Genomic DNA, 26,716 nt, shown 5'->3' with positions numbered 1-26,716 from the left:
AGAAAATGGCTTGATTTGTGATGACTTTCTTTCAAGCATTTAAATGTGTCATGGTTTTTAACAACACATTTTCTGTGGTGTCATTTTCTAGAAGTCATTAGACGTGCAGTATTTATTGTCATTTTATGGGGACTTTAGTGGACCTTGCTTATACTGTACACTGGTAACAGTAACACTAATGTTCCTCAAATGTTCCACACAAAGTTGGAAGGAAGTGTTCTTACATGTCTTGATAAGATGATAAAATCAGATAAGGTGATTTGAATTAGCCAAGACATTCAGTCATCAGTATAATATTTTGCACATTAGTGTTTTTTAAGAAATATAATAAGGAAATGTTGGATGCATGTGAGCAAATCATGTGTTGCGTTTGTGTGCGCGTGTATGTCGTGATAGATGAGACTGCAGCTTCAAATGTACATTATGAACGTAAAAGTGAACCTGAACATCGTAAAAACAACAAATAAGCAAGATGCAAGATGGTTACTTTTACCAATCTGCCATGATTGTTGTGGTCGAGGGGAAGGACGTCGGAATAAGCAACCTGGCGGCGGCGTCCGACTTCCTGCAGCCCGCGGCCTGCCGCCGAACCTCGGTGTCCGCTCTGCCCGTTCAAGCCACGGGAGAGGCGAGCGAAAATAGAGCAGGCGGTTCCGATTCCGATGAAGTCGAAGATGAGTTTGGAAAAGACGCCAGTGGTTCGCTCCGCGGTGCGTTTACGTGCGCGGCGGAGGAACGCCCGCTCCCTGCCGCTGCATCTGCGGCTGCCTTCACGGACTGTAGGAATTGTTAGTACTATCGTTTCAACGTCAAGAAAACCCATCATTTGACAAGCCCTTTTTGCAATTTATTAGGTTCAATCCATTCTGAACTCGTATTTATTATATAAATGGAAGAAAGACGATTATAAGTATAGTTGGCATTGGTTGCCAAGCTACCAAACAGGACAAGGAGTAGCCTGGTGTCTTGGACGTAAAGTGAAGGGCTCCAGAGTAACTTTATTTTTTTGTGGGAGCACCGTGGCCCCGAAGCTGAAAATTTTGAGGTGCAAGTAGAAAATTTAGGGGCACACAATGGTACCTATTCACTTCACTCCTATTCACTATATAACTGATAAATTGGCTGAAAAGTTAACAACAAATTAATAAAGTGTCATTTTAAAAAAAAATGCAAATTTACTGGTCACACAGGTGTGAGTAGATGGAAATTGTACTTGCATTGTCTCAAATTGGAGGATCTTGTATTCGACTTTCTGCTCCATTTCATCCGGGTTTGTAGAACATTGGTGTTCATGTTATATTGTTATTTCTTCTTTTATAAATGAATTAAATAAATGTACAAAGTGACATGAAAATGAAAGCATACTGTATGTGTCTATCCTATATTTTATTTTAGGTGAACCTTTGTACTGTTAAAAATGTTAAAATCAGAGTTAGGGCCATTGTGTATCTTTTCCACGCCACATTGTTATTTCTATTGTATCCCACAGCTCAGAATACTGCCAAGTGCAGTGTGAAAGGGCCTTCACACCTGCGCCTTACCCAATGGTGAACACCTCAAAATCCAGTCCCAGTGTATAATAGAAATAATCTGTTCCAGGGTCGAATTGTCTCTATCATAGTACTTTTATTAACTGTACAGGCAATGTTTTAAGTAACATTCTTAACTGTCACAGTGTAAAAGGAAGCTACCCACTGTTCATATGAAGACACTCGATCTTAAAAAACACGTAACTAACAGTCGTAGGCTTATACGATAAAGTACGGTCCTTTACAACAGTGGTCCCCAACCACCGGTTGCGGCCCGGTACCCAATTGTGATATTATATATGTTTTTGACATTGTGTTAATATGTGTTTGATATTATGTGAGATCGCCAGCTGTGAGCTGCAAGCGTCAGCGAGCGATCAGACGCGCCGCAAAAAATGATTGCCAGTCCACGAAAAGCATGTACTTGTTTGAACCGGTCCGTGGTGCAAAAAAGGTTGGGGACCACAGCTTTACTATAAGCAGGACCACTGCTAATATTACGACTAACATTAAACTCGTTTCATCTATTGTTGAAGATGATGCTGGAAGTGGTGGTGAAGGTGGCACACGTCCCGGCCGGGTCAGCTACTCTGCAAAACGCAAAAAAAAAAAAAAAAAATCCTTGTTGATTTGCACAACATTTTGTCCTGTTTTCTGAGAATAAGCCAAAACTTTGACTAAATGACTCCCAACACAGCTGCTGTGCTCTGAATCACTCACTTTTCTCTCCTCCCTCATCACCGTACAGTACGTGGATATTAAGTTGACTTTTGGTGAACTGTTTAGTCCGTTAATTTACATAAAAAATCTTTATGTTGTGATTAGGGAGCAAGGTATGAGGAAACGATTCCAAGCATATCCCGGATTTGAAAGACCACGTGGACATACATGAGTGTGGAGTGTTGCCGGAAATTTGCACTCTTCTCGCCCCGGTGCAATCCACTCTGGAACTTCTTCAAGTCTGCAAATACATAAAGAGAGTTAATCTACTACTCAGTCACCATGGAACTTGGCGAGTTTAGCATTTTTTTTTTTTCAGGTTTAGGTTTGAGTCCAATTTGAGAACCACTGATATCATATGAATAATTCAAAACAATTACCATGTCGCCAGACTATTTCTTCATCTCTGCTCCTGATCTTCACCTTTGCTGGAGCTCCAAGTCTGGTCTGGTCCTGACGAGGTGTCCCTGGCAGTTCTCCAGGTCTGATTCTGGTCCCCGTCTCTCCCTAATGTGCTTTTGAATGGAGTGCTCTGCTCCTGCTCTGTCTCACAGGAATCAAGACCTTGGTCCTGAGGCTGCAACAGCAGTCTGGGAGAAGTCATGGACTCCTGGTCCATTTCGGTAGCAAGACCAGGTGCTTGGATATTCCACTGAGGGGCTCTTTGAAGGTCCTGCTATTTGATAGATACCCTTCCAGGAGGCTCTTTTTTTAAAAAAAAAATACACATTTGAATTACTGTTATAGAGGTAAGTATATTCTTAACATGATGACATGATGATGATGATTATGATGAAGGGGAGGCGGAGAGGACGGATGTCACTCCACGGAAGGCGCGTCCTCTTCAGTAAAGACTCGATCCAAGTCGCCTTCCAGCGCACCGTCCTTCCTTGTCCTCTTAACTCCACTGATGGAAGCTTGAAGCTCACTACCGCCGCTGCTGCTGCTCCCGCAATCGGCTTCTTCCTTGGAGAAGATGCCGTCCAAAGCCGCTTGCCTCTTGCGACTTTTCAGGATGGCTCGGAAGTGCTCCACCACGTTGCCGTCGAACAGGTTGATGTTCCTCTTCACCACGGCGACGCTGGGGTGCCACTTGGCCACCAGACTCTGCGTCTTGGCCCAGTAGCCCAGCAGCTCCTTGATTTCCGCTGTGGGAATGTTGTCGTTCCAGCCTTCATCTTCCTCCTCGGAAGACGCGTCGTCGGGAACGCCTTGCTGCTGAGCGTCCGGCAGGTGGTCGGTGGAGAGCACCAGGGTGTGCTCTTCCACCAGCTCCTCCACATCGTCGCTGTCCACCTCCAGGCCCATGAACTTGCCCAGGGACACAATCTCGTCCACCACGTCGGTTTCCAGAGCGGGATCGGGCTCAAAGCCTTCAAAGAACCTGGGCAACATGGAGGCTGGCCACAGCTTCCTCCAGGACGACTGCACCGTCCTCTTGGTGACTTGCTCCCAAGCTTTCTCCAGGACGGTCAAGCAATGGAGGATGTTGAAGTGGTCCTTCCAAAACTCTCTCAAAGTAAGGTTGGTCTCCATGGTCACCTCAAAGCACCGCTGGAAAAGCGCCTTGGTGTAGAGCTTCTTGAAGTTAGAGATGAGCTGCTGGTCCATGGGCTGGAGCAGGGGCGTGGTGTTAGGCGGCAAAAACTTCACCGCGATGAAGTCGTGGTCGCTGCGCCAGTCTTCTCCCAACCCCGTCGGCTGAGCCAGCGCGGCGTCGAGGACCAGAAGGGCCTTGAGCGGAAGATTCTTCTCTGTCAAGTATTCGGCCACGCTGGGAGCAAACACCTCCTGGAACCACTCGGTGAAGAACTGTTGGGTGACCAGCGCTTTGGGATTGGACCTCCACATGACGCTCAGCTTGTTTTTCTGCACATTGTTCTTTTTAAAGGCTCTCGGGGTTTCCGAGTGGTACACCAGCAGAGGCTTGACTTTGCAGTCCCCGCTAGCGTTAGCACAGAGCAGCAAAGTCAGCCTGTCTTTCATTGGCTTGTGTCCTGGGAGGCTCTTCTCTTCCCGTGTGATGTAAGTCCTCTTGGGCATTTTCTTCCAAAAGAGTCCGGTCTCGTCACAGTTAAACACTTGCTGGGGCAGAAAGCCTTCAGATCCGACAAACGACTGAAACTCCTCCACAAACTTCTTGGCGCCTTCTTTATCGGCGCGAAGGGTCTCCCTCTTCCGGACCACGTAGCGGATCCCGCTTCTCTTTTTGAAGTTTTCAAACCAGCCCCTGCTCGCCTTGAAGTCATCTGCGCTATCCCCGGGGCTGTCGCGTGTCAGGTCACTGTACAGCTGCCGGGCGCGCTCACAAATGATAGGCTCCGACACTTTTTCACCCCTGGCCTGTCTCTCTGTGACCCACTGAAGCAGAAGCTTCTCCACATCTTCCATTCGATAGTGCCTCCTGCTTGTAAGCGTTTTTACTCCTTTTGCCACATCGGCAGCTTTGATGGCTTCTTTCTTTTTCAAAATGGTGGATATGGTGGACTTGGCCATGTTGTACTGAGTAGCCAGGTCGGACACCCGAGTGCCGCTTTCAAATTTGGCGATAAGTTCTTTTTTTAGTTCTATGGTTCGCATTATGTTTGTTCTCTTTGGCTTATTACGAACAGAACTCTTTTTGGGTGGCATTTTGAACAAGCTATCCATCACAACTGAACGATTATGTAAACAACAACAATGCTTATTTGACACCACTTCCGCGTTGCGATGACGTCAGTTTCGAGAGCTTCACTATTGGCTGTTCGGAAAATAAAGATGGACGCCTCCGCGCTCAGCATAAACAAACAATAAAATCTAGCATTGCCAACAAATAACTAAGTAAGAAAAGTAATTACTTAACATTAACATACTTAACTGTGCGCAGAGCTTCTACGCATTTTGCTAACTAACGACGGTTTTTTTGAATGTGCTAGTCTGTAATCACCTGCCCCCCAGACGTAAACAAATAAAACAACATCATCCATCCATCAATTAATTAGTGAAATGCTTTAGAAACGTAATGGCTCAAACATTCATTTACCTCACATTGCTTAGGGTCTTTTCATATGGTGATAACAAACGAGTTACGATGTTTCCTTTTTTTTCTATTGTTTTTGTGCCAATGCCGAAACACGTTGTTTCTGGTCCAATATCACACAATTTAACATACCCACATATCTACGCCACATCCATTTAATTGTTAAAAGTGTCTAAACAGCAGGACACTAAAAGGTCATCTGTTTTGATAGGGGAACAGATGTTTTGCATTAGCTTCTGTGCCGCTGTGCTCACTACAGAACATGTACACGAGACAATGAAACAAATTCTAAGGTAGCTTTCCTGTTAATATTAATATTATAACATCGATGCTGCGGTGACTTAACGGTCTACTACTTTAACTTACGTTCAGTACGCCAGCGAGTTCCACAATAAACTACAGTTAACTACTCGTAACAAGAGGCATTATTGCAGTGCGTCCCACCCTCTTATTTCCTGCAGCAAGAAAGGTTCAATTTCATAACAGGTATGACTTGTCAATGTGATCATATGACTAAATTATCTTTATCGTTGCTGCACATACTGCTGTTTTCTTTGTCTTCTCCTCCAATAGTGCGTAACAAACGCAATTCAAGAACATTACCGCCACCCGATGGAGCAAGTGTGTATCGTAAGGGTTTCTGATTTCTGAAAATGGTTAGTATACAAATTCTCACCAAAAGAACACCGTAAATACAGTGAAGCATTGAAATGGCAGCATCATGATTTTCTTTTAATGGAACTGGGGCCTTGTTCAAGGTGGAAGAAATTACAAAACGTCACAAACACCAGTTAAGTGTTCGGTAAAACCCAGGCTTTTGATTAAAAAAAAACTTGCCAGGAAAAGCCTACTAGAACATCTGAACTTGGGTCTGTAGACTTTTTCTAGTCATTGATTAGTATTAGTGACGTGACGAATGTACACAAATTAAAAACATACCAGAATGTGAACAGCAGCATTGTATGCTACTAGGCATGTATATCAGCACACATGATGACAGCTCTGCACTGAGCAGTGGAAGGGGGTGAGGGGTGGGCTAACATGGGGGGGGGGTGTTATGAGTGGACTGGTGGGGGGGTTAAGGTCACGCCTCTGGCCTAAAAAGGCGAAGGCGAATAGCAGCCGCTCTAAGAATAACACAGCCGCCACACAACCATGACATGAATGTGCACCGGCGCGGATTGGAAAGCTTCACCAAGCAAACCGGATCGAACGCGTGTGTGAATGAAATCGGGTTCAGAACTGGAGTCACGCCACGTCAAGTTGTAACGGCAGCTGGAGGGGGCGAGGTGACGTCTATCTCACCCCGATCTAAATCTGTCGGCCCGGAGGGGGGCGGGCAGTCAGCCTCGCACTCTGAGCACCCTCAACTTGGTTTCCTCCGTCTGTCCCCCCTTCCGACCCCCAGCCAGCCGGACCACCTCACTTGTCTTTTTGCGAGAAAGCAAAGTGGTCGTCGATGATTTCTGCTTTTTTTTTTTTTTTGTAATAATTTTGGGACACTTTGGGATTAACTGCAAACTCGGACCCATCTTGTTTTCATGGCAACAGATGCTGGCGCAAACACGTTGAATGTACAGCAATGACTGAAGCAGAAGGTAAAAAGTTAGTAGAATGTGTTTGTGTGGCAGAACGGGCTGCTTGTGTGCGTGTTGTGTGGGTGTGTGTGTGCGCGTGTGTGTGTGTGTGTGAAGGGTCATTAGCATGGACGTAGCTAAAAATATGCTGCTATCAGGTATCATCTATTCGTAATGCTGCCATGCTAGTGTATTGCAGGATCACTGCACATTAACACTGGACACTTTTCATTGATTGGCATTGATGGTGTCATTGATTATGTCTTGGATGGTGGCGATGATGCATATTTGTCTTTGATTGTTCTTTGTGGAGGCGTCCAATTATATTTTCTGTGGCTTTCATGGTTATTTGATTACGTCTTTGATGATGGCATCTTTGATTGTGATGTGGGTGTGATGTCTTTGTACCTTTCTTTGTTTAATGGCATCTTTGAGTGTCTCCACCGATGACTTTGATGATGTCTCGGTTTGTGCCATCGATGGTGATGTGATTTCTTTGATGATGTCTGATTGTGTCTTTGACATGTCTGTCGTGATGGTGTTTTTGATTGTTTATTTATCTAGGTAAGGCAATTGAGAACAGATTTAAATTAGCAATGGCCACCTGGCAGCAGCAGGGAGAGTAAAACAAAGCGAAATAAAAGATTTTACAAATAAATACAAATACTTATACATCAAACTATAAAGTGACAAAGACATAAAACATCATTTGTAATTGCACAGTAATACTGAACACTTTTTTCATGGATTGGCAACATTTCCAAATCCATACTGTGCTCACCTTACAGAAGCTTAGTCTGGGGTTGTTTTTCCCCCTCACCCTCCCTTAAGTTGTTTTTTTCTTTTCATCTGCAAAAACAGTTGGCTTTAAAAGGTGACCCCCGGCATTTAGTTGCACACTTCAATAACAAGGAAGCAATTTTGATTTTCTTACCAGTGCATATTAACTCTGAACTATTATCAATCATTGGCCTCCTGCGTCTGATCGTACCTCCCAAAGTGAGAAAATGGGCAACTTTGCCATCTAGTGGCCTGGCATGCACATTGCACTCGAAGACTTTTCTGGGGCCTGCCTGGTTAATAAGGGAATGTTGTGATTTTGTAGACTTGTGAGGAGATGAGACAAGTCAGGGAAGCAGAGAAGAATGAAAATAGTGGCTGGCCTTAAAAGGACGACTGCAACATGGATGAATAATCTCACCGGGGAAGGACAAAGAATAATTCACGGGTCAGGTTCAAAGGTTGGAGGGGAGAACTCGTTCTAAATGGTCTGGAAACACTTTTCAAAATAGGACATCATGAGGGGGAAAAATCCATTCCTGGGAAAACTTTTGAATTACACAAGTGTAAAAAGAAGTTAACCACTGCTAATAGTGAAATGTCCTGTACTGACTTGTGTACAGCTGTTTTGACTGAACAGTTTGACTAATATGGACTGACTACAAATTAGTTAACATTTGTACATATTGTTAAAGGGGAACATATTCTTGAAAAAATATGTTTGGGTTGACTTCCGCTTTAAAAAAATATCTACTACATTTATGTTGACTAGTGAACATAGAATAGAGCAGAAAGTCACAGGACATTTGTTGTTCAATCTTAACAAAACGTGCCAGCAGATGACAGCAATTTAGCAACTATTAAAGAAAAACGGTGTACCACTATTGTGTGTTTGAGGTGTACACTGCTTGTTGGCTTGAAAGCAGAAGTCACATTTTTTAAATATGCATAAATGTTTTAACAGAAATGTACATACTTTGAGTCGGTTGACTGGTTGCTGCAATACGTCGGTGCCTCCGCCATATTCGATGTGGCAGATCGGCCTGTAAACGAATGCAAGTAAAGTGACTGGATTTCAGAAAGTCCGGAAAACAGACACCAAAAACAAATAATGTAATTTCTAAATGCTTAATCAATACATATTTCAATACTTATCATCATAGTGACAGTGCTACATAGATTGGAAGCTGTAAACACTCTTGCAAACATTAGGCGATTAAAAAAAAAAAAGGATGTAAAAACACAAAATAATAACACTCGTATACTTGTGCTGCTACGGCTACCATTGACGTTACTAATAATAATGTACTATGGGCAAGATTGTATACTTGACTTCCAACTTGTTAAAGATTTGCAACTTACAGTACTTATGACTTGCACAATGGTGATTTATTCCTGCTGCCTGTTGAACATTTGTGCCGACAAGTGTACATGGGCGCTAAGTTGGGACTCCCAAAGGTGTCCAAGGATGATGCTTAAAGCTACACGATGGTTTCATGTGGCGTCCTTCACATCAAAGTAGAGTAAAAAAGTCATGAGGCCTCTTACAAGTGTGTGTGCGTCTGTGTCGTGTCCTATGTGTTGCGTGTGCGCGTGTGTTTTGTGGAGTGCTGCTAAGCCTTGTGAGTCAGCAATGGCGATGCCAACGCGAGCTGAGCAGAGTCGACAGGTGGCGGGAGAGATCGGCTAACGGCCCCGGTGTCGGCTTGTTTGCTTCGCTCCATCTTGTTGCTCTTGTCGTAAAAATGCTCAATTATAAGTGTAACGACGTTAAAAAATTACCTAACTATGTTACAGTATGCACATAAAGAGATTACATGAGGTCAAAATTGTGCATTAGAGGTGTATATAAACATTTGACAATGCAAACATGCTACATTCAGAGCTGTGTAGACATTAGCATGTAATGCTAATAAGGTACATTAGATGTATAGAAATGAAATGTGATATATGGTACATCAGAGTTATAGATATGTCACATACATTAGAGGTAAACAGACATTGAATACAAAGTAAATGTGCACCATTAAAAGAGTGTAGAACATTTCCACGTGGTGTAAAAACTAGAATGTATAGACATAAAAGATGGAGTCAATTTGGAATACTGTACGGCGCGTTTAGAATAATACACATGGGGGAGCGACTTTGCGATATTGCTTTGATACAAGAGTTCTACAACTGCCATTTAGTTAATTGCATTATGGCACAACAAATAATGACTGTTTGAGTATTTAATCAAGCAGCACAACCAATTGCGCAAATACTGGCGTCTGTTAGCACGACATGCTAACCTGCCAAAGCGACAGCGTCATTGATGGCCCAAACAACATGAAACAAACGAAGCATGTTTTCTACTTTCACGAAGCGACTTAGTCTATTAGTCACTTAGAAGTCGTGGCAAACGCAAAACCCGGCTAGCTTTAGTCATGACCTTTGTTGACTCAATATGTCAAACTGTCCAACACGTGCTTACCGCCTGCCGGCTGTTTGTCCTCAGTGAGGTCGTCCACCAGCACCACCACGATGGTCATGGACGGCAAGAACGGCGACGCCGGCTCGTCGCCCGGCGGCGCGTCCAAGCGAACTTTGGCCGATGACATTTACTCGACGTTCAGCTCGCCGCTGGCATGGATCCTCGTGCTGGCCCTCGTGGTCACGTGGTCGTGCGTTTTCGTCATCATGTTTGACCTGGCTGACTACAAAACCATCTCAGGTGAGCACTTATGTTGATTTACATTCTGTGAGTCCTCAAAACGTAACTTTTTTTTTTAGCAACTTCTTTTGTTTAAATTCTGCACATAGATTGTTTTTACAATGTTACAGAGTGGCGGGTTAGCATTAGCCTAGCACCAGTCGACGGCCGATGAAATCATCCTGTACACGAATTTAAAGTAATTACAGCAGCTTTTGTCGATTATTACGTAGCTTTGTGATGTTTTGGGTGTTATTTCCTGTGTGTCTTCTCTTTTCTATGTTGGGCGATGGATGGATTTGATCAATTACTTTGAGTTTATGAGTCACTCAGGACTACTTTCATTATCTGTTTTCTATTCACGAGCATGAAGACAAAGCTACTCGAACAGCTCTTCTTCTTCTTGTACTTCCTGTAAGCAGGTCCTGGCGTCAGGAAGGTTTTTAAGGACTCAGGCCGTCGAGGCAAGACGACCCTCCCACTGACTAACCCTTTCTTCTCGCACATCTCCCCACTAACCTCCTCGAGTGCGCCCCCTTTAGCTGTCATTTGTGTCTAAAGCCTTGGAGGTATGCAGTAGTGATTCTTGAGTGTTCAAATGTGATAAAAGCACAGCAGAAATGTTTTTTTAAATTTTTTTTTATCATATTTGAACTTCAGGTGAGCTTGAATAGGCACAAAAGACAAATCAAGCTCCTCTGAACGCGGCTCTTCATTAGCATTTGGGTTTTAGCCTAGTTTGGCATTTTGCTGGTAGAATGCGGTAGTAAATGGAAGCGAGGGGGAGAAATTACACTTGCTGGTCATTTTATTAAGCACACCCGCACTGTCAAATGGTAAGGATGGTTGCTTGAGATATTTTGACTTGTGTAGTTAAGGTGAGCAGCTTCTTTTTTTTTTTTTTGCATTGGATCTTATTCAATAGTGTACCTAATAAAGTGACCAGTGAGTATGGTAGCATTACTGTATGTATTCAAATGAAACGAATGAGCACGTTAAACCTGGCCTGTTGTGCTTTTCTGGATGTACGTCAATGGGAATACTCTCGATTTATAACTTGGTCATTTTCCATGTGCTGCAAAGGGATGTTTAGTACTTACCGTGGATCAAACGCTTTCGACACTCTTCCCCGCAGGAGGCCTCGGCAGGATCGGCTCGGACCCGGCCAGGGCCGTCAACGATGTGGTGGAGAGGTCTACTAACGCGGTCCACGCCATGTTGAAGTTTGCCGCCAGCCTGGTTGCCCCCGACGAGGATGATGGTAATACTTTGTTGGAGAGTGACCAGGCCGTTGTTTGTCTCTGTCCGACTGGTGCCGGCCCGCTGATTCAATCGGATGTTTTTCTTTCTTCTTTAGGGAATCTCTATGCTGTGAGGAAAAAAGGTGAGTGTGAATATCACGCACAAATACGATTCGCAAGTTGTATGGCGAACTAAAGATGACGTGGCTGTGGTTCTCCGTCACAAGCTGGCAACGCTTTGGCCTCACTGTTACACTGCACCGCATTATAACGGGCTGGGCGATTCATCAATTTTAGCAACCAATTCAAGTTTACTACTCAGCTGATGTTTTTTGTATTTATTGGCTTCCATAGTTGAAGATGTGCCCTCGCTGATTTCATTTTACGGCCCAATCACCCAGGCCTGGTTGTAGATGAGCTCCAATGGTTTAATGTTACGCATAATAGCATCATGACATATGCACTTATTGAACCGTCTCAAAGCGTCAACGTGGTTGGAGGAGGTGGAGGAGGAGGAGGAGCAAGTGGAGGTGAATCTTAAGAGAAGAAAAGGTATTTGATGCTAAATTGTAATTGCTAAGTGTTCTGTGATGCTGTCATTAACTGTGGAGGGTCCATCCACCTCCTCTTTCCCCCCCCCAGTAACAACAACAACTGCACTCGACAGCTCTAAAACACACTGTGGCTTTTTCCTCTGACTTGTCGCTAACAGCTAACAAGCTAACATGGTGCTGCGGGCTCAAAGTGAATTTGTGTGCTCATGTTTTGTCTTCTTTTTGTCTTCCAGGGGAGTTTCTACCATCTCGAAGACAAGGTGCGTGCATCATTTTTCTGTGCCGTTTGTCAGCATGAATTTTTTTTGTCAAAGCGTCTCCTTACTGATGCGTACAGCTTAAACTAGCAACATTAACTCTGAATGGGAAAAAAAAAAGAACAGTTTTAAAGCCTGTTTGCTATCAGGAGACATACATTTTAAAAAATGATGTCATTTCCTTGAAAAATCCATTACAATCGGAAATGGGATTTTAGTGAGGAGAAAAAAAACCTCGCTGATGAATTGTCTCCTTGTTTGTTGAAGTCATCAAGATGCAAGTGAAGAAGTCTCGCCCGGCGGTTGAAGTGGTCCACGAGGACGAAGAAGATGAGGAGGAGGACGAGGGCTATGAGGAGGACGAGGAGGAAGCATCTGATGCGGAAGCTGAGGATGAAGAGGATTATGAAGAGGAGGAGACAGCTGAGGTGGAAGATGAGGAGGAGGAGGATTATGAAGAGGAGGAAGAGGAGGAGACAGCTGAGGAGGAGGATTATGACGAGGAGGAAGAGGAGGAGGAGGAGGAGGCGGAGACAGCTGAGGTGGAAGATGATGAGGAGGAAGGAGATGATGGGGTGGATGAAGGAGTTGATGAGGAAGAGGAGGGAGATGACGCAGTGGAAGAAGAGGTGGACGAGGAGGAGGAGGAGCAGGAGAAAGATGCAGTGGGCGAAGGAGTTGATGCCGATCATGAGGAGGAGGAGGAGGTTGGAGACGAAGCAGCTGCAGAGGAAGAGGATGGGGTGGAGGATGATGAGAAGAAGGTGGCTGCTGCAGAGGAGGAAGATGAGGTGGAGGAGGAGGAGGGAGATGAAGCCTCTGTGGAGGTGAGGGAGGAGGAGGAGGAGGAGGAGGAGGAGGAGGAGCAGGAAGTCACTGCTGCTGCTGAAGATGAAGCCTCTGAACCTGACACTGAAGACGAAGAGGAGGAGGCGACGGCTGCTCGGGATGAAGATGAGGCCGCCGAGCCTGAGACTGATGAAGACGATGAGGAAGAAGAGGAGGCGGCTGATGAGGGTGAAGAAGATGAGGCCTCCAGACCGGAGATGGATGAAGACGGCGAGGAAGAGAAATTGGCTCCAGAGGACGAAGATGAAGAAGATAAGGCCGCAACATCTGATGATCTGATCGATGAAGACGATGACACCGCAGGCGATGACGAAGGAGAAGACACGGCTGATGCGGATGAGGACGAGGACGGCGATGAAGACGTAACAAGGGATGGGGGAGACGAGGCCTTCGCTGACTCCTCGGATCTCGTGCTTCCTCCCGGTGAGGAAGATGAAGATGACCTTCAGCATGCTTCTGTCGATGAAGATGATGACGAAGAAGATGAGGAAGACCTCAGCCCATCAGAGAGCCCCGATGACCACAAACCCGAAGATGACGACGAGGACGAGGAAGACATCCGGGACGAAGGCCTCTACCCCCATGACTTCGGCCAATCAGAGCGCTTTGACGAGCACAAACCCGATGATGTCACCGATGAGGATGAGGAAGACGAAGAAGTTGCACCGCCTCCCTTGGATGAAGACGACGAGCATGATGAAGACGCGGGCTTGTCCCCGATGACCTTTGGTGAGGGAGATGAGCCTCCGCTTGAGCTCGAAGATGACATGGCAGCAGAGACTCATCGGGGTGAAGATGAGGAAGACGACGATGAGGAGGAAGGCGGCTTGCTGTCAGGTACAGTGGACACATCGGCGTCCACTCCGTCGACCGATCTCCGTCTCAAGCTATCTATCGATCCATCTTGCAGTCGCCGTTCCGCGCGTGGCCGCGGATGAGCTCGGGCCAACAGAAGCCGAGGATGAGGAGAAGGATGATGACGATGAGGAGGAGGAGGTGACGAAGGCCGAGGCCGAAGCGCCTGCAGGTCAGCAAGGAAACGTGGCGACAATTTTGATACGGTCAACTGGCACATGGACGCCAGGAAAATGCTTTGTGGTTTATCTGACCCACTCGCAGGGTTGCTGTGGATTTTGAGCAGATTGGGTTACTTTTACCCAAGGTTGGGTTTGTTATTTTGACCCGGCTGATTTTTTATTTTTTTTGCTAACCACAGCTATTCTGACAATTTGGTCATTTTGAACCTTTGCTGGATCAAAATCTTGACCCGAAGTGCTGAGTCAAATCCTCCAGCCAACGTGCTGGGTAGAAATAACCCAGGAATGGCTCAGTCCCTTTTGGACTATTGGACTTTTAGCTATTTCACTCCATATGGGTTGCATTTTTAAGAGTGTAACCTCCGTCCGTCTTCTTCTGACTGCAGCGCCAGCGTGTCCCTGCACAAGTTCGGCAAAGACGCGAGTGTCTGCCGTGAGAAGCGCCAAGAAGAAAGGTGGGTCCACGACGCAGCCCAAATGATGACCCAAGTTGATGTGGAATAACGTTGATGACGCAACCGTGTTGTTTTTGCTTTTCTCATGTGAAGAATCGAAAGCGGTGAAGATCACAGAAAAACCAAAGAGAGCAGGTAATATTTTCTTCGCTACTACTTGATTTTTTTTTTTTTGGGTTCATTTGATTAAATTTGAGTTATTTGATTTGATCCGTGCGTCTTTTATTCAACCGAATTGAGGCGGATTACGTGCAGGGATGTCGCTGAGCGACGTAATTGACATTTGCTTCCCAGCCCTTCCCAGGATTGCCAGTCTGGAGCCCAAAACAAGACGGATCAGGAGGATTCCGACGCTACTCAAAAGTACGTGCAAGATGACGTGAAGATGAGAGCTTGTGTGTGCTGGTTCGGGTCTGATTCCATTTGTTTGGTTTTTTTTTGGTCCTTAAAAAGCCAAGAAAGAAGAAAAGAGCAAGAAGCCCAAAAGAGGTAAGCCAATCGGCGATCATCTGATTGAAATTGTTTACAGGATAGCTCATAGATGAGGTTAACCCAAAAAAAAAAAAAAAAAAGAAATTCAACCCGTTGCCGTTTCTGTGTGTTCATTAGAAGCCCCTGCTGAGAAGGAAAGTCCAAAACCAGCACAAGTCCCCGAACCAGTGCAAGATGGTAGCTCGGCATTTCACACATTTATAGATGTATACAGACTGTACGCTCTGGACAAGTACGATACACATGACATCTATTTCTACAAAGAGACCCGAGAGCTGTCTGCTATCGTTACTGACGCTATGTTATGCTAGGCTCAAACAGTTGATCGATACTGTGGTTGTGTTGCTTCCAGTTGGTCCTTGCAGACCGGCACCGGTCTACTGTCCGTCCCCTCCCGGCTGGTACGGTGAGTGTTCAACAACGGGACTTCTCGCAACCGGATAGTCGCCGCATGAGTAGATGTCTGTTCCCCTCACCTGCAAATATTTTGTCTCGCAGTTCATCAGATCGTGACCGACACCCCGTACCCGCCTCCGGCCGCCTCAGGTAGCCCGCCGGACTTCCGCTTCCCTTGCGCCGCAGCACTCACGCGACTTGAGCTCATGATTTATTTTCTTTGCAGGGTCTGCTGCTCCGGTTCTGAGCGCTCATCCCGTCCACCCGCCGCCGCTTTACCAAGTGCATCCCATGATGCCGCCACTCTACCCCCACTACCAGCACTATGCTCAACCCGTGCCACCAGCCACGCAGCCGCCACCAGAACCAGTCCAACCAGCAGAACCAATCTGGCCTGCACAGCCAGCAGAACCAGTCCGGCCTGCACAGCCAGTAGAAACAGTCCAGCCTGTGCAACCAACTGAACCTGTCCCGCCTGTGCAACCAACTGAACCTGTCCAGCTAGCTGGACCGGTCCAGCCGGTCGAAACCGTCCAAGCTGAAGTCACAGAACAAGCACCTCCAACTCAGTCCGAAGTCAAGAAAGGTGAGGCAAGACAACAGTCCCTTGAATTTAAAGAGACTGGAGAATGACACGCCTCAACTGTTTCCTTCTTCAAGGAGAGGACGCAGAACCCGAAGCCAAAGCTGAATCAGAAAGCGTCAAAGAAGATGTGATGGTGTCTTCTGCAAAAAAAGGTATCACACTCTTCTCACTGATCTTTTTAGATTCCTAGTTTGATCTTACAACGTTTTCATCATGTTTGTTCCAGAAGCCAAGAAGGAAAAGACGGCAACGACGACTGAGGATCGCAAAGGTACTTTGCATTCTCTCTGCGGCCACTTCATTAGGTACACGTCATCTAACCATCGCCACTGCTTGTTTTCCATTGCAGATGACAGGCTCAAAAAAGACAAAACCAAAGCTGGGTCGACAAAGACAGGTGGATAATTAAAGACGATCATTAGTTGTTCCCGGTGTTGGACGAGTGACCCCCAAAAGTAATATCGCAGTATACGTTTAGAGTGGAGCATTCTGAAGTATGACATTTAATTTTAATCCACCGATGTCCTTCAACAACGAGGCTGTGGACAAGAATAGCTAAAGTGTCGAGTGTGAGGGAAGGATGGGGCCAGTTGATGTTACAGAGGTCAAAGTATGATGAGCGGGTAATATTATTCGTGATTTTTTTTTTACCTTCATTTACCCACATAAGGCAACTGAGAACAGATTCTGATTTGCAATGTCAACCTGGCAATGTTATTTATGTGAAAATGAAATGCGAGGGTGCTGTCAATTTAGGTAAGGGAGACGGACGGGTAGGGTAATTGTTGGGTTTCTTTACCAGAAAACTGGGTGTCATTTGCGAAGAGATTTTAGGGAAAATATTGACAACAGAAGAATAGAAGAGGCTCAGGGACGGAGCCCTGGGGAACACCTGTGGTAACCGGGGTAGTATTGGGTGGGGTGTGATTTGGTGCCAAAGCCTAAGTCAAATATGAGGAGAAAAAAAAAAATTTACTTTCATGTAAAACAATGTGTTTATTAATCAAATGTTGGTGTCTAACCCTCACATTGATTTCTTGTCTTTTTCTTCACATTTAGCAGTAAAAGCGAAAAGCAAAAGTACTGCAGCTCCTACAAAGAGAGGTAATTGTCCATAAGATTATGGTTGCCGTGGTGACAATGTCACTTTTTAACCATTAGGATTCTTTTTTCGCATTAGAAGCCGCAACAGCAAGACAAAAAAGAAGCTCCACATCTGCCTCAAAGACAGGTCACAAATTGGCTGTTGGTCTTGTAATTTGATGTCGTCATGGCAACTGAGGTTTTTTTTTTTGTCATCCTCAGATGCTGTTAAGAGCAAACGCAGGACTTCCTCCACTGCAGCCAAAAGAGGTAATAAAAGTAGTGGTGTTTAATTGACAGTCGAAGGTCAACACATTGAGCGGATACCCCCCACAACATTTGAGAGCAGACACAACGGCTTGATTTTTCACCATTTTAAAGCCTCATTTTAAATGTCGGCCTTGCAGCAGGACCAAGTCAAAGTCCCAAGGCAGCAGAAGCGCCGATGCAGCCCAGCAAGCTGAGGGGCGGAATACTGTACACGTTGAAGAAGACAAATGTGACGGACAAGCAAGACAAATCTTCAACGTCGCAAACACGTGAGGCCGCCATTGCCAAAGGCAAAAATGGCTGCTCGCATGTGGACTGATGACGGATGCATGTGACTTTTGCTTTTCTTTCTTGTCTTGTCTTCAGCCAAGACAAGAACAATGTTACTGAAAAGTAAGTTTAAGGCATACCTGTTTGTGTACGCTCGCCGTGTGTTATTTAAAATCGATTTGTTGATTTCTATTCATTTTTTATTCATATTAATTTTATTTATTGGTTAAATGAGTTATCAATAATAAAGTACAAAAAATATTAGTAACAAACAGTTACTAATGTACAATAACACAGTCCATCATAGTTCATTTAAATATACATGGCATTTAATTATAAATAATAAAATGAAAATAAGTTATTTCCATATTTTCCATTCTGACCTGAAAAAAGCACAATATTGCTTTTGCCCACTCCTGTTTTAAATCATAAAAGCTCACAACTCATTGAAAACACTATATTATTCCTCACCAGACTTTCTTCTGCTTTTGCTATTTATTTTTTATCTCAATTAATGAAGGAAATGTTTAACACAGATTACACTGTATTTTTTTTGACTGTCATCACAGGCAAAGCCAGTCAGGCTGACGACAAGGAAAGGTCCTTGAAGGACACTAAAGGTTAGCAACAATGTTGACCTAAATTACATTTCAGGCATTTTATGAGACACATTTGTATTTTGTTGTGTGTTTCAGACAAAAAAGACAAAGAACCTTCACCGGCCAGTAAGTGCGGAAGCCTTCTCTTACCTCACAATGTCCAATTGTGTGACCAGTGAGATTTGTCGGGGCTTTTTCCCTCAATATTAGCATTGCGATTTAATATACAAGTATTTTTTTTCCTCTTCCCATGTATTTTTTTTTTAAACAAACAAAAGCAATAAATTCATCTACATTACAATCAACAAAATCAGAATTTGATGAGCAGTTCATCCCTAGTGAAAAGTGAGCTAAAGTTGCACAAATAAAGTTTCCCTCCACCTAATATTTATTAATGATTTGTAAATAACGATCAATCATTGCAACTGCTAACAAGAAGGCAACAGCTTTTTCCCCTCTAACGCACAAATGTGGTCAAAACGATTTGATGTTCATGTTTTCCAAAGAATAAACCACGTGTTTTAATGCTTGTTGTCATCAGAGGGAGGAAAAAGAGCTTCCCATAGAGCCTGAGGTATTTGTTTGGTGTCTTTTTCTTTTCCTCTCATCAGCACAATAGGAAGATGAGCTGTAACAATTTGACTTATTTTAGCATTTAGCAACTTAACACCCTCAAATGTTCTCTCTTCGTCTTGAGTCTTCTTCCCGTATCAACGTTCCGTCCTGCTGAGTGTTTCCACACGTTCCCATACATCCCCTTTCATAAAACACCTCCGAGGCTGTCGTGGGCAAACTTTTGTGCTCTACGGCCACATTTGATTTTTAGATCCCAAAGGTGGGCAGGGTCATTTGTGGTGAGGATTTGAGGTTAAAAGATAAAAATAACAGTTAAAGTATGTGTGTATACAATGGAAAAGAGTCGATTTCAAAACAAAATAATAGTCACTCATTGTTAATTCACTGTGTTGATTTAGGATGAAGAGGTATGTATTTAATAAAATACATACAGAAATAGCAATTGTCTTTATACTATTTCAAGAAAGATTGAGAAATACAGCAAGAAATTAAGTAAGCAGTTATTTAGGATTGTGAATGATGTTTACATTTGGATCTATATGATATACAAAATGAATATGAAAAACAACGTCCATATATGTAAAATAATTTTTTTGTAATATCTTAAAGTTTATTTCTTATAATATTTAAATACATTTTATTTTAACTATTTACAATAAATCAGTATATTTCTCCCCATGTAGTAAATGATTCAAAAATGATCAAAAAATGAATTCTGGCTGGAAAAAAGTAAATGATTGCTAAAAAATATTTCCAGGACTCTTGGTCACGTAAATGTTTGGATTAGAGAGATTAAAGAAATGGAGTAGATCATTCTGTAAAAATGAAATGATTCTTTTTTTTTTTTTTTTTTTTTTTTATTATTATTATTTTTTCGACAAATGAGCTGGTCCATCTGTTCAATTTAGAAATCAAACGTGGCTCCGCGAGTCCCAAAGTTTGTTGATGTATTTGCACTAATTTTACTACTTTACATTTCGACTTTAAACCCTTTGCCGCATGCTGAAACCACAACACCTCCCCTCTTGCTTTCTGTCTGACTTCTTGTTAGCATGTAGCATAGTAGCTGAGTCTGTTGTATTGTGTGTGTCTCTCGTAGAAAAGACAGAAGATGAAAGTGAAGAAAAGAAGAAATCAGGTCAGTGCATGTTCAATACAGTGAAACGTTGCATATTCGCTGTTTGGCCTATTCTTTTTTTGTTTGCTAAAAAAGCACCCTTATTCACTGTTTTTTTTTTTTTTTTTTTTTTTTTTTTTTTAGCTCAGGCCAAAACAATGAAATTTTTACTTTACCGCCATTTTCCACCACAATCAATTACTCCTGGTCGTGGATATTCCCTTCAGCTGGGTAACACTACATTCAGTATAACGGCAGTATACACTCCTCGCCACTAGAGGACACTGTAGGCCAATGAAAAAATAGCTTACGGAGCACTTCCAGTCAATTTTCTCCTTCACGTCCTGTTTTTATTTTCAAAGTTAACATTTCTGTATGGTGTGTTTTCAGGTCAAAGATACTTCCAGTGTGTTTACGTGCCCGGCAAAAATGCGCAGTACCCTCTGCGACCGTTCAGCCCAGCCATGCCACCCACCGCCATGCCACCCGCCCTCAAGTCCCTAATGGAGCAGCAGAGAGCGGCCAGAACGTCGGGGCAGTAGGGCAGCTTCCATCGCACCCTAGCAGGACGTCATACAAGGGACTCGTTTCTATTAACAGCAATAAGGGCTGAAATATTTACATGTATTTATTTTTTTTTTACCTACAAGGCTGAGCTCCTGGGGTCTCTTGTTCAGACCAACAAAACAAAAACATAAATATAGTAGGAGTGAAATGTAACTACCAGCAGACGTAAAATCAATAGTTATTTTCTTTATACGACTGCATCTCTTGTTGCTATGCAGAATTCTTATGACACGAATGCCTAAAAAAATGGTTTACAACTGTCACATTTCCTCGACAACATGGGGCAGACCACTCCAATACCCCCCAGAGTAGATAGAGGACAAGAGGGGCTGGCAGAAACAAAAATATTAGGCACAAAAGCCTAATTCTGAAAGCGTCATATTGGAACGAAAGAAAGCTTTTTTTCCTTTAACTGCAGCACCATCTGCTGGATCTGATGGGGCACTGCACCATTTGCTCCTAATCCCAAATATTGTACTTCATTGTTCACTCTTTGTTTATTTAAACCACTTGATCTTTTAGACCATTAGTATGCGTCTAAATGTTAGCATGTCAAACCCCAGGAGCCCCGCCTCTTTCCACACCGGCGCCCCCTGCCTCTGAACACATGCTAACAACACTAATGCTAGCTAGCCTTATATACTTGACAAAACATCCAATCGAATATAATTTTATTTATATTAATGCATTTCACAACAGCTACAGCTGTTAATTTTCAGTTATCTGAGTTTCAAGCGAAATATTAGCATTAGTATAATTAGCATACTGCGTTCAGTGACAGGAAGTGTGCGTTAGCGCGACCAACTCCGGAGACCGATCGTGTTTATCAGTCGGGACGATCAGTGATCTCAATTCTTCGACTGCACGTCAGAGCAATGCATGCGGCCATGTTGGCTACAAAGTTAGCATTAAAGCGTCGCACACGTTGGCTATCGATGTCTTACTTGATGACAAAAGAAAGAAAGTGAGTGTTTGCACCGGACTCCAAACTGAAATAAGATCAGGTTAAAAAAAATTGTTCAGTGACCTCATTGTGTTAGCACTTAGCATACGTTAGCCTACGTTGCTACGGCTGTTGCTACGGTTGCGCATGGTCCAAGTCATGTAGTTCAGAGCTGAACTAGCCTCAACTTTCTGAGTCTTAAGACGTGCGTGGACTTGATGACAAAAGACTTGACAATTCAAATTTATAACTCTTTTTATCATCGGACTCTACTCTGAGCAACGACAGAGTTTGGTAAATGTACCAAAAGAGTTTTGATTGTATTTACATTATAGATGTTAGCATTAGAATCAGCTCAATAAATGCTGCATGCTAGTTGTTGCATTTGTGTTCTTGTTGAAACCAATTTGGGATGAAATAATCACCCTTATCGAGTTAGCGTGTAGCTAACTAGCATGCGCTAACCACTCAGCTCTCCGCTAGCTAACGAGCAAGCTAGCAAAATTGTAGTTATACTGCTTCATATTGTTTTTAGGTCACAAATAGTTGTGTGAATTTGAGGGCCGTCTTGTCAACATGGTTCCACATTTGATAAATAATATGAATAATGATTATTATTAATAATAATGATGGAGCCTGTGACGTGTGAATTCAGATGTGAATACTTTTTGTTTTTATTTAATTTCAAGAGTTTATACAAGTTTTGAGAGGAAGCAGGTTGTTGCACAAATTGATGTTCCTTAAGTGTGAATCACAATAATCATAATTCAGTACACCTAACAATGTTGGTCAACTTTAATGAGGAAAAAAGAGGCATTGAATGTTCATATTACAAAATAAACTAATACTGTTGTTGTTTTTTTTCGTCACTTATTCACAGAAAAACAAGATCATTGGTTAATTTTAATAAAAGCATAAGTCATAAGTGACATGAGTCGACTATTTGGTGAGTCATCACATCATTCATGTTTTTGAAGATTTAAGATTTTTTTTTAACAATTACAATATTATTATGATATAAAAACAATACAAGGTACTGTTACTGCTGTTTTTATTAACAATACAGCTGAATTCTGCTAATTCTGTACATTTCCTGACTATTAAATGACAGAGTGACAGTCATCTTTAAAAAAAAAAAAATTAAAATGGAGGCAGTGTGTGACAAAGTGCGTCAGCCTTTATTTGTATATGTCGGCAAAATGGAGGACATTTTTTCAACACAATCGAACGCGGCGCTTACGTTACCTTGCAATGTGAATTGTGATTGAATTTGTGAATGCACATGTGAACGGTCGTTTGTCTAGATGTGCCCTGCGATTGGCTGGCGACCAGTTCAGGGTGCACCCGAACTCTCGCTCGGTCATCTGAGAGAGGCTCCAACTGATTCACGACAAAATAAAGCGTCATTCTGAATTCCTTAAAGCTCAAACACTTTCCGGATGATTCAAAAATAAATAAATTACATGTTTGTTGACTTTGGCTGAGCTAAACAAATATTGTCAGTGTAGGATATGAATAATAATCATAAGAATAACAATGGCCGCATGCAGCTTTCACATCATCAATACAAAATCAAATATGATACACAATGAATAATAACAACTGCAATGGCTCATAATGACATAAATATCACTATGATAGCTGGTCCCTGCCGGCCACTTCATTAGGTACACTGTCAGGTGACATCCAATACAAAAATATTAACGCTGACTTTTGATTGACACTGTCAAGAGTGAACAACAATATCCTTAGCATTATTATTGTTGTGCTTCTAAACTACACTATTATAGATTTCTAATTTTTTTTTCATTTTTTACAGATGTCAATCACAAGTGAGCATTATTATCGCTGTCAAGACTACTAAAAGTCAAATACATACAGTACAAGAGTATGAAATATGCTATGCTAGTATCTACAAACAATCACAATTAGGATTATTTCCGGTGCATGTGGAAGACATTAAAAAAAAAGTCAAATAAAATCATACAGATTTAGGCTGAATTTCCCCCCCAAAATATTTTTTGTTTTAGAGCAACAAAGCGACTCGTTTATGAAGGAAGAAGAGCAAAATGGACGCCTTCGACACTGGTTTGTTGCAGCAAATGTTTTGCAAAAATAAACGTTTTCATATTAACTGTCAACGGACGTCACAGAGAACATTCGAAATGCTGAACTATTCAAATAATCGCCGTTACATTTCTTAAAATGAACAAATGCTCTTGTCAAATACTGCATATAAAGAAATAAAAGTCACTGTGAGGTGATAGTGTTTTCATTTTTGATAAAAAGTGTTTTTCCTGTCTTTCTTTACATACATACATTATTTAATTTTCATTTGTTTCGGGTGAAAGATGACAAAAGTATAATATGCAATTTCTGTAGAAGATGCACATGCATGCTGCAAAGCTGATAAAAAGCGGACTGAAAAGATGCGTTAAATGTGAGACAAAAAAAATGTAAATGTGAAACAAAAATCGCATTTGCACTGAATTGGGAATGTTGTCACGAAAAATGTGGAATACTGAAAAAAGCGGGCATTTTGGGAATGTAAAATGGTTTCCAAGATGTGCTGAATGAGTTGAGCAGTCTGAAGTTGGAATTATTTGAATATATAGAAATGTAGCAATCATAAAATACTGTTCTTCAAACATAGTCCTAAACAACAAGTGTCAAACTCTGGTCCTCAAGGGCCGCTTTCCAAATTCAGATGTTTGCCAGATATTTTATGTACATTAAAGAAAAAAAACATTTGCTTACCTTAGCGGGGTAGTTGGCTTCAACACTTAATTATCTGCAAGAAAGGCTCAATTGACAAAAACTCAGGAAACTGAACAGGTGCTGCTGGGCAGAATTTAGAATTTGTATGTATGTATGACAGCATTTTAACCACGTTTTTTTGTCGATTAAAAACACAAAGACTACACAAATACAATGTTTATGATGTACAAAGAGTTTGTTTTTAGTTCCATTTGTTTAGAATTTTACACTTTTTACTTTTTTTTGCTTTGGTACACACGCCACCATTTGAACGTTATTTTTGTTTTGTATTGGAATTTCAGTAAATCCCCCGTCTATCGCGGAATTACGATCAGAACACCACTTAGTTAGTGAAATCCCTGACACCATGGGTATGTTATTATAGCATTTACAGAACTTAAATGCTTGAACTTGAAAAAAATAGATACTTTAAATGCACTTTTAAAACGATACGAACAAAATCAAACACATGCAATATATGAACAGAGAGCAAGATCAATGAACAATCATCAATGCTCAATGAATGTAAACAATGTAAAAACAAAAAAAACAAAGTGTACTCTCACCAGCAAAGACGATGACGACGATGATGATGATGATGATGATGACGAACAAGCTGCCGTAAATCAGTACATTCCCGTTTGAGAGCCGAACTAAAGGAAAATAGTGACAAACGTGTCATGTGTTGAACGTTGAAAATGTTGCACCTGTATGAACATTGCAGAACAACTGCGCATTGACGTGGTCACAGCCCGACTATATCGGTTACTTTTTTTTTTTCGGGGTACGAACCTAGTTATGGGCAGTTACTGTCTGGCTGTATTTCTTCTTTTGTATGCCTGGGTGGCTCCATCAAGACTGTTTTAAAACTGGAGTGTCGGTGACTGCGCTAACGTTAGCCAACACGGAAGTGATCAGCAAAGCGAGAAGCGCGCGATGCGTTCACGGTCAAAACAACAGCCAATCAACGACTGAAAAAGTGATAGCAACGCTCTGATTGGCTGAATCTGTAAATACGGGTATTTTATCGTGACGATACCAAAAAATTAATACAAACAACCGTAAAATGCTGACAAATGGCAAAAATACAAAATTGATAAAACTGAACAAAAAAAAAATGAAAAGGAAAAAGCAAAGTAACAGTACCAGGATGACCCAGGAACCTGTTATGGAAAATGTTTGACTGTATACAAAATTTCCATATAATTTCAGCAGGATGTTTATGAATTTGTGTCGCAACCTGACCTCGGATAAGTGGAAGAACTGGATGGATCGATGTTTACGAGGCACAAAGAAGGAGTACATAACCGATTCTAACTGTCCTTATTCAGAATTTTACATTAGGATGCCAATTGTGATTCTTTGCTGAGCTATCTTAGAAAAAAAATATGAATGAGATGAAGGAGTATGTACTGCAATGTAATGAATAATATTTCATGCGTAGATTTAGACTTTTTCGCTTAGCTAGCTTGGTGTTGTATAGCTAGCATGTACCAGGATATGTACGCTAGCATTTTAAATTGGGATAGAACTACAAAGGATTTACGAATAAGATGGTTATGATGTACAAAGAGTGCGTTCTACGTTTCAGTTGGTTCTAGCATTCCAGGACTAACTAGCTTTAGTGCTAATGCTAACAGGAAAAAAACATACTTTCAGTCAGTTGGATCATTATACAATTAATAATACTTATGTTAATGACTTAGTAATTAATATATTTCTTTCAACACTTTGATTTCCTGGTCACATATTTGGGTCATGTGACATTTTCCGTTTAAGGTTATTGTCGTCAAAAATCAAAAAGAATGTTGCTGTTAAGCGAGATGTTGACCAGAAGCAAATCAGGCTTGGTCATACGTTTTTTTGTTTTTTTTCCATAAAGGGAGGATTGCTGGTCTGCCTCGATGTCCATCTGCTCGTCCAGAGCACTTGGGGAAAATCCTGGTTCAAAGACGTGTGAGAAGCTTGCGTCCCAGTTTCCGCTTACAACCGTCGTTTGGGCGCGGGAATCATTTGAAGAAAATCACTCAGAAGAAGAGTTGGCCTTTTGTGGACTTGGCACTTGACAAAGAAACACGGAAGTCCACCAAGGAAGTCAGAAGTGGAGTAAACCTCTACTAGGAACTCCACATAGAGACGCTCGCTGAGGATTTCCAAGGATTTCCTGAAGATTCAGAGTGTCTTTTGTTCTTTGTTTGTTTTTAGTCCAGCGAGAGCAGCGGCTGCATGTTGTCCTCATCGCATTTGGCCTTGTCAGGTCGTTTTAAGACGCCGGGTTCCACCACCGACTGGGACCTGGAAGTTAGCAACATGCTATCGTGTTAGCGTTAGAGCGATTTTAGCTTTTCTC

The 26,716-nt window shown here is 42.4% G+C and overlaps 2 protein-coding genes across 9 annotated transcripts in view; one reads left to right on the top strand and one right to left on the bottom strand.

Annotated features, from left to right (window-relative positions):
- Positions 1-6,751: 6,751 nt before the first annotated feature.
- On the top strand, positions 6,752-22,534 carry trdn (triadin). Of its 7 annotated transcripts, none has more exons than XM_086019543.1 (27): positions 6,752-6,866; positions 10,123-10,338; positions 11,453-11,578; positions 11,675-11,701; positions 12,346-12,372; positions 12,637-14,055; positions 14,129-14,245; positions 14,642-14,710; positions 14,804-14,845; positions 15,005-15,073; positions 15,164-15,199; positions 15,320-15,379; positions 15,555-15,608; positions 15,701-15,748; positions 15,825-16,184; positions 16,259-16,336; positions 16,411-16,455; positions 16,534-16,581; positions 17,244-17,288; positions 17,365-17,415; positions 17,490-17,537; positions 17,675-17,806; positions 17,904-17,930; positions 18,377-18,427; positions 18,503-18,532; positions 20,082-20,120; positions 20,490-22,534. In XM_086019543.1, the coding sequence occupies exons 1-27, from the start codon at positions 6,851-6,853 to the stop codon at positions 20,639-20,641; spliced, it is 3,432 nt and encodes a 1,143-aa protein (XP_085875669.1). In that variant the 5' UTR covers positions 6,752-6,850; the 3' UTR covers positions 20,642-22,534. The 7 variants fall into 7 exon arrangements, with proteins under 7 accessions (XP_085875669.1, XP_085875670.1, XP_085875665.1 ...); XM_086019544.1 differs by adding an exon at positions 18,948-18,980 and having other exon boundaries at positions 11,453-11,701; positions 20,490-20,592; XM_086019539.1 differs by having other exon boundaries at positions 11,453-11,701.
- The window catches only part of clvs2 (clavesin 2), a 14,837-nt gene continuing 10,615 nt past the window's right edge, over positions 22,495-26,716 (bottom strand). Inside the window, exons 6-8 of one of the 2 annotated variants that reach the window (XR_015084016.1) lie at positions 25,159-26,661; positions 24,933-25,019; positions 22,495-24,400 (exon numbers count right to left, since the gene is read on the bottom strand). Coding sequence is in view for 1 of the 2 variants with exons in the window: in XM_086019558.1 (XP_085875684.1) it covers positions 26,568-26,661 (94 nt within the window). In the remaining variant the exon portion in view is untranslated. Of the gene's footprint in view, positions 26,662-26,716 lie in introns of both variants that reach the window. The other variant, XM_086019558.1, reaches the window with a different exon arrangement.

Source organism: Filicampus tigris, chromosome 20, assembly GCF_054856515.1.
Source record: "Filicampus tigris isolate MCC_2025a chromosome 20, RoL_Ftig_1.0, whole genome shotgun sequence".
NCBI classification, from domain to species: Eukaryota; Metazoa; Chordata; class Actinopteri; order Syngnathiformes; family Syngnathidae; genus Filicampus; species Filicampus tigris.
Note: the sequence above shows the minus strand (reverse complement) of the source record. Positions and strands in the feature narration are given on the sequence as shown.